Below are 8,265 nucleotides of genomic sequence, written 5' to 3' on the forward strand. Positions count from 1 at the left end.
GTCCCTCCTCACTTCTGCACAGCTGCACGTATGATGATGAGGCTGCGTGATTAGCATTAGCGGGTGAACAGAGCTGCAGGAATCCACGGTGGAGGTGGATTCCCGCAGCTTTGGAGGTTTTATGAAAATAAATGGGAAGTCATCTTGTTTCGGGAGTTCTTACTGTGTTTGGTTTGATATGAAAGATTATTTTCTTGAGTCAGTGTAATTTTATAGTGAGTAGGAGTACCTAATGGGAACCCTTTTGTCATATAAGATGTAACAATGGGGATCTTGTGTGTACACCCACTCAAATATAGTAATGATGCTCCAGGTGCTGCTTGACCAATAAATAATTTGGGGTTTTTTTTCCCCTCAGAAAGTGAAGCTGAAAAGCGGCCGGTGGTGAATCTGATGGAAGATGAGACCAAACCCACCTCGTCTGTGCTTAATATCTTCAAGCAGGTGAGAGGACAACTTTAAGACATAAGGCAGAAACTCTGGTTTTGTTACCGGCTAAACTTTTGAGTCTTTTTTTCAAATCATAAATGTCGTGTATTCGGTTATAGAAGCTTCTATCACATTAACTAGTTGCTACTGAAGCTGTGCAGCCAGCAATCTCATTACAAGTCAGACATTATCTGTTCCATGCAAGCATTTTCTACCTGTGTGACAGACTGGTTACATAATATTAATAAAGCTCTTCTTGTTCTCTCTAATCAGATTTGGGTGATGGCTCTGTCTGTGTGCTTCATCTTCACTGTCACCATTGGAGTTTTTCCAGCCGTGACCGTCGATGTCAAGTCGACAGTTGCTGATGGAGGTGTCTGGGGTGAGTCTGCAGGTCCCTTTCATACAAAGCGTTACTGTTACAGTAACCAGTGAGCCAGGAATTCTGAAAATCTGTTATTGGAGTTGGATGACTGCTAAGAATTTTTAACTCCTAAACTCCAGCAGTAATGGAAATTGCTCCCCTGCAAAAGGGTCACCAGAGTGGAATTTATGTCAGACACCCTTCCCCAGGTTTGAACTGGGAATCATTTGCTTACCCATTAACCTCCAATCATGATATGGGGAATTTTTAAGGCCTGGACAAGTTATTGAATTTCATTCGCCTTCCAGTTCTTATAAAAACGAAATAATCATGACAAGAAAAACTGATCAGGTCCTATCTCCGAACCAAAAGACCCCGTGTCCCTCACCACCTCATCTATTTTTTTTTTTATTTCAATAAAAAGTATTGTTTATAAGCTCAGTAAGTTTAGTTGTAAAATAATTAGGACGCAGTTATGTTGTCTTGCTTTTAAAGGGCAGGAAAGTTGTAGGGTTTAAAAATATTGGCACAACTTTACGATTTATGATTTTAAAAACTGGGGGTGCCTGCTGGTTGACGTGGATACCAAATGTTTGTGTTTTGAAAGGCTTTTAGTTCAACGTGCTATGAAATTACTGCTCATTTTCTCTGTTTTCACACATGAGCTGTGTTTTTAGAAATCACAGTGTTTCCAGCAGTGCTGTGGAAAATATCCAGAATTCAGACGTTAATGTTGTAGAGTCACTAAACCTGACCTTTGTGCTCATCTGCATAGTTTCATTTGAAAATATTATGGGCGAGACTTCATTTATGAACTCCAGAGCAGCCTGTAAAATTCCAGAAATTATCCATTTAAAAGAACAGAAGTAAAGTAAATCAGGAATTGTGTGTTTTGTTTATGTTTTTCTATAAGGTTTAAAGTGTCACCAGATCAGTTTTAGAAATTACTTTGGTGTTCTCTGGATTACTTTGGTCCCTCCGTAAAAGTGAAAGCAAACTTCACCTCCTCCTCTCAAGCCAGCAGAGGTTTAATGGATTCCTGTGTATTTTTATTTGAGGAAAGCACCACTGCAGTCTTGTTGCTCTTGACTACAGTTGGTTTGTTTTGATATCTTTTCAGAAAAGTACTTCATCCCTGTGTCATGTTTCCTCCTTTTCAACGTGATGGACTGGGCTGGCAGGAGTCTGACGGCCGTCTGTATGTGGGTCAGTAAATCACAAATGAGATTTCTTACCAGAATTACCAGTGAGGCGGCAACATGAAGCTAAAAAAACCAAAACAAAGCCACAATGAGTTGAAACTTGTTTGCTGTTGAGCCAATTTTTCAGGTTTCAGGTGAGTGCAGAGCCAGCTGAGTTTGTTTGTGAGCTCGGTCCAAATTAGCTGCACGGCCAGTGGGGTTGTTTTCCAAGTTAACAAGCCTTTATCCATCAAAAGCTCACACGTTGAAAGTATATAATACACTACTTAAGCATGTTTTAACCTGTACAAATATGCAGCGATGACAGTGACCAGTGCTTGAACCAGATGATCAAGTATTCTTGATTACAAACAACATTAAAGAAAGCCTCTGGCTACAAAAGATGTTTGCCCATGTATGAATAACTGAGTCATGAGGGGAACGGTGGAAAAACAAAAGACGTTCAGGGACGAGCTTTGCTGCTGAGATCAGAGGTTTGTATTGGAGGAAAGAGTGACTGTGTGTGTGTGTGTGTGTGCGTACGTGTTGTGCGTGTAAAGGGATTTTAGGGGTCAGAAAAAAGTGAGTGTTTGTCAGGGTTTGCTAATCCTTCCCTCACATCTGGATGAACAATGGGTCCTGGGTAGATATTACATGGCCAGAAAGCCCTCGGGTGTCTGTTTCCATTGTGAAATAATTTTTGGATAACTTTTATTCTCCTACAAGCTTTAATAGACTGTTTTAGGTTTGCAACAGAGATGCATAAATATTTTAGCTGATATTAAACTGAAAATAAAGTGACATTTAAGGATATCGGTCATCAATAGTTATCTGGTTTGTTACATCAGTTCTGCTAAATATTCCAAAAGTATGTAATAAAGAGCTGCATGGCTTTAAAAAAGGTCATTTTTATGCAGAAGATTTCACAACAAAATAAAAAGCTTAGTATCGGTCAAAGTCGTAATTCAAAGTTTAAAATCTGAGTATCGGCTGAGAATTTCACAATTGATGCATCCTGAGCTGTTTTTTTTGTTTTTTGTTTTTTTTTTAATGTTCTTGAGTCCGGAGACAGTTACGTCGATCCCATTAGGCCCCCGTGTGCCTCGCCCAGACTGGGGAGTCTCCTCCTAATCTAAGGCCGGCACTACAAAGCAAGTTAAGCACACCCAGGATCTCTCTCTCTTATCTGGCTTCTCTTACTCCAACTTCAGTGTTCAGTCTGACAAGGTTTTTATCAGCTTGATTGTATCCCACTGACCAGTTATGTTGGTTGCAGTGGTAAGGCACAGCTTTTACTCTAAAGGCAGATGTTCTCTGCAAGTTTCACTGCAGCTCAGAGATTAAAAGTCGGTGTCTTCCATGCAAACTAGGGCAACCACTGCAATTTGCTAGCAACCAAAGCGATTACAAGGAGGCCTTTGGTGCAGCAGCCTCTTTGCAACCTGTTTCACCTGGCAACTAGAGCCTGACTGATATAGGACTTTTAAGATCGATACTGATATTTGGTGATTTAAAAATCCGATATTCTTTTTTTCTTTCAAATACACAAAACATGAAGCGATTTCCCATTTGTTATGTAGTTATTTCTGAAAACGTATGCAGACGATATGATAATATATTTGGAAAAGATGTTGTTTTCATGTGCTGTTACCAACTCTGCTTGGATCGCCTGTTTGTGGCATTCTTGTGTGGCAAACGGGGAAGCTGCAGCGCGCCCTCTGGTGAACAAACCATGCTATATCAACATACACACCATGGTTGATGGGTGTTTCTCGCATCACTTCTTTATGCCGTTGTCATTTATCAATCCTATGTTATAAATACATCATCAATCTCTAGTAACCTCTTGCCAACTGGTCAGACAACACACGTTTTTCCCAAGCGACCTCCGGGGGCTCGCTGACCGGTCTCTAGGCCCAGTCAGCCCAGCGTAGCTACAAGTGCATTGACTTGAAGGAGGCGGTGTTTGCAGCTGATAACCAATCACAAACGTGTGACAGGGCCATCCAAACGCATGATTTTACTAAGGAAGGCAAAACATATATAAAAAAGATTAAGATATTAAACACATAATCCAGTCATTTGATAATGATGAAAATCCTACACAGTGGCACTTGCATATTTAAAAAACAACAACAAGAAAAAGAAAGAAGTGCGTCCGTCCACCGCTTCTCAGCGTCATGCTGATGTTTGTTTTTAGAATCATAGCTTCCTTTCTGGTAAAACATTTATTCAAACTTTTTGAAACCTCACCCAGAAAAAACAAATTACCTAAAAGGTCAGATTTCCTGTGTGGCAGAGGAACTCATCTAATTTAATCATCAAGCCCAGTACAATCTGTTGACGCCCTCTGACCTGGCAGGAATGCAGCTTCTCACTGCAGATAACGCTTGTCAGCTGATTCAGCACCATGTGATGTGTTTTTTCTTTCTTTTTTCTTTTTTAAATCATCAGATGAAAGACTGGCGACGGTTTTCCTCTCTTTGTGATTCCACATCTGTGTTTGTCCTGTTGAGTTAATGCTGCTCGAGCCTTTTGAAAAGCCAAAAAAATCAAGAGCACACTGACGTTACATGATATTCATTTTATATCGCTGACATAGGGAGAAAAAAATCACACTAATTTCTCTAGAATGCTGATTCTGTGTTTTTGGGCTCATAACAAAAACATTTAAGAACCACTGCTCTAGAAGATTTCTATATTTAACATATTACATATTTAATCTTTTAGGGTAAATGCTCTTCTGTTGAAGGGCTTTACTATATATTGAGTTAATACATGATAAACACATATTTTATTTTGGATTATTATTCTTTCAAAAGAAAAATCTTTGGGCTGTGATAGGAAGCCTGAACTGGACATTACTTTATTTTTTCTGGTCAGTGTATTTTTTTTCATGTTATTGAGACATTTTGTCATATTTTAAATTATTTTTTGAGCTATTTAACAATATTTAAGTTGTTTTGTTATGGGCTGTGTTTAATCAACTAAAGTTTTTATCTTGTATCTTATAAAATCTTGTTTTGTAACCTAAAAGATGATTTTTTTTTTTTTTTCCTTGTCATTCTTGCACCTATAGTAATCTGTTTGAAATACAAACAATCAATACTCTGTGTGTTTCTCTCTCTCCAGCCGGGCAAGGACAGCATTTGGCTTCCTATCCTCGTGGGCCTGCGGGTCGTCTTCATCCCCCTCTTCATGCTCTGTAATGTCCAGCCTCGTGTGATTTCCCAAACCGTGTGGTTCAGCCACGATGCCTGGTACATCATCTTCATGATCTTCTTCTCCTTTTCCAATGGATACCTGGCCAGCCTCTGCATGTGCTTTGGACCCAAGTAAGGACTGCTCACCTACAAATCCCAAACCCATCGGGGGGGGGGGAATATTTCCTGCCTGTCCTAAAACCTTGTTCCTAACAGGACCTCTAAAGGCTAAATTAAATCAAAACAATATGAAGTGTTCATTCGTACACATCTGCTGACTTGGCTTTTGAGAGCTACAGAAGCCAAGTCAGTGAATAAATCATTAAATAGTTCCCACTTGTAACTTCAGTTAAAACTGCAAACCACATACAAATTTGATCAAATGTAAAAATCAAATGAATTCAATTAAAAGCTGCTGGTTGTTTTAACTCTGTGTCCACACTGAGGTAACTGCAGCATGCTTTTACTGTAATGATATCCCCAAAACAAACATAAAATGTAATAGCAGAGAGAAAATATTAAAAATGGATGCCTAACGTAGAACCGGCTGTATTTGTTTCTACTTAAAGTGGCAACAAAGCTGGCACCACACTACTGCTGCAGCCGCAGACATCAGCGGCTGTGAGCAGGGCTGAAAATGAAGCCAGAGCACAAGTTTCCAAATCTGCATTTCCTCTGGTGACCATTTGAGGCCGGCTTCCTAAACCTAACCCATCCCCATAGACTCGCATGTTAATTTGGGATATGAATAGACTGGAAAACAAACAACCTTTGGCCTCTGTGGATTGTTTCCCTCCAACACTACATAACTTTCAGTTCTCAAATGTGTTTGTGGAGATAATAATCTGAATTTCAGGAGTGGGACCGCGCCTCCATACATGCCTCTTCTTGTTCCTTGTCTATATATTACGCCCATGCACTATAAGCTGTTTGCTAATAGGCCATCTAAATTCAACTAGTACCTTCGTTTTTTATGAAACGAAAGTAGCAAGTCTGCTACCTTCATTGATACTAACCCCGACTTGCTCTCCGATGCATCCATCGGAGTATGAATGATAGTTAGAAAGCACTCACCGTATAGATAATAGTGCTTGTGTGAATGAGTGTGTATGGGGTGAATGCGGCGTGTTGTATAGAGCGCTTTGAGTACTCCAGGAGAGTAGAAAAGCGCTATATAAGAACCAGTCCATTTACCAATGAAGATAGTCTAAGCAGCCAGACAATCCCCTCTCCATATTCTATTTCAAGATAAACTCACCGTTAAGACTTCAGAGTCCAGCTACGTTGCTACTCGATTCAAGCCTCAAGTTATGCCCAAGCCATCAGCTACTAGAAACCCTGTCAAACCTGAATGAGGATGGTACTTCCAGCTTGTGAACCATTTCTCAAAAAGCACCAAAGCAGAACTGACACTCCACTGGGTGAAAGAGTAACGCTCTGTAACGACTCATTCTTAACTGATTTTATCCCTCTGTCACCTTACAGGAAGGTGTCGCAGCACGAGGCAGAGACGGCGGGGGCCATCATGGCCTTCTTCTTGTCCCTCGGCTTGGCACTGGGAGCTGCTGTCTCCTTTGGTTTCCGGGCTGCGATCTAAAACCTGCAGTAGAACCTCAAGTAGATTTAGGTGGACCATCCTTTCTTCCAACACCTTCCCTGTCATGATCCTGTATGGGAGCAGCTTTCAGTAACGGAGAGGAGACTGCACAGCAGGCTAGAGGACCTCAGTTTTCGACATGTGTACAGTTGAGACTCATCCAGTCATCGAGAGCTGAAATGGGCTTTTTTTTCCAGAAGCACAGTGTGCAAACTTTTGTTTCTCCTGTTTTTGTGGACATTTTCTAATTGGTAACCACTGATTAGATCGATTGTTTAAGTGCAAATCAAAACCAAAACTTTTAGTTTTAGTGTACTTGTTATAGAAGAGCAGAAATTCTTTGCAGCACAGACTCATTGATCAATTGTTATTTAAAAAAAAACAGGATTAAAATGTTTTAAAATAAGTTACTTAAAGGAATCATTTTTAAAGAACAAATCTGTCGTTAATGAGGTTTTTAGATGGTGCTCTGTGGCTCATCACTCCAGACCGTTGCAGTCTTTCAAGCCAAATAAATGAAGACAAAACGGGAAAATCTTGAACTCTGAAGGGAAATTTTGACCCATCACACGGCTAACGAACTGCTTCACTCCTCTCTGCTCTGTTTTTTTTACTCAACAAAGACGTCAAAAGTCAAAGAATGTAAAGATGGACTGAATCCTAAAGCGGAGGTTATAAATAACTTTTTTTTTTCCTGCTGAATCTTCTTTGTTTGTAGTATCAGATTATTATTATTATTATTATTATTATTGTCGCTCTCGCTTCAGTTTGACTCATCCAGATGTCACATGTTTTGTTTTTTTCTTAAGTTGCTGTGTCTACCTGATAAAACATGACACTTTGTGAATAAATGCATCACGAACATGCAAAACATGCAGCTGTCAGTGACGTTACATGGCATTGTGAGCGAGATTGGGTCTTTAAAAATGGCGTATTTTCTCTTTTAAATGTTCTGTAAATTTTATAGCAAATGTAGTTTTTAGGTTATTTTGGGGAGCTGTTCATATCTCAATAGAAGATAAAAATGGTCATATTTGTTGCATTTTGGTGGCCTTGTAGGGCTTTATTTTCTAAAAAGACTGCTTTAATTGTACACCGGATCCATATGAATACTAACAGCCTGCTTGTTCATAAGCACTCTGGTCTGGGTTTGTATAGTCTGTGTTTGAATTTGGGTAGGAGTCTGTCACAGGCCATTAAAATGTTGTATTTCATTATAAAGTCATTCTGTGTATTTTTAAGACTTTGGCTCCTCTTGTTGGTCGGTTTTGGAAATGCAGCACTTCGCATCTCATCGGAAGCAGAAGAAACTGTTAGTATAACTAAAAAAATAAAATAAAATAAAGAAATCCTTACTATAAAAGTACTATATGTAAAAACAAAGAAAAACAACAAACCTGGGGACTGTGGTGTAATTGTTTTCCATATATAAGCAATGCCAAGCCCATTCAGTTCAGTCCTTATTCATGCAGTGCCAGTTCACACCAGCAG

The 8,265-nt window shown here is 39.6% G+C and overlaps 1 protein-coding gene across 4 annotated transcripts in view; it reads left to right on the top strand.

The window, feature by feature from the left end:
- The window catches only part of LOC100691053 (equilibrative nucleoside transporter 1), a 43,872-nt gene extending 35,877 nt beyond the window's left edge, over positions 1-7,995 (top strand). For all 4 annotated transcript variants that reach the window (XM_005474318.4, XM_005474316.4, XM_025897284.1 and 1 more), the window contains 5 exons: positions 359-444; positions 703-811; positions 1,914-1,999; positions 5,107-5,309; positions 6,663-7,995. In XM_005474318.4, the coding sequence (XP_005474375.1) occupies positions 359-444; positions 703-811; positions 1,914-1,999; positions 5,107-5,309; positions 6,663-6,774 (596 nt within the window). In that variant the 3' untranslated portion in view covers positions 6,775-7,995. The remainder of the gene's footprint in view (positions 1-358; positions 445-702; positions 812-1,913; positions 2,000-5,106; positions 5,310-6,662) is intronic.
- Positions 7,996-8,265: the final 270 nt, after the last annotated feature.

Source organism: Oreochromis niloticus, linkage group LG13 (genome assembly GCF_001858045.2).
Source record: "Oreochromis niloticus isolate F11D_XX linkage group LG13, O_niloticus_UMD_NMBU, whole genome shotgun sequence".
Taxonomy (NCBI): Eukaryota; Metazoa; Chordata; class Actinopteri; order Cichliformes; family Cichlidae; genus Oreochromis; species Oreochromis niloticus.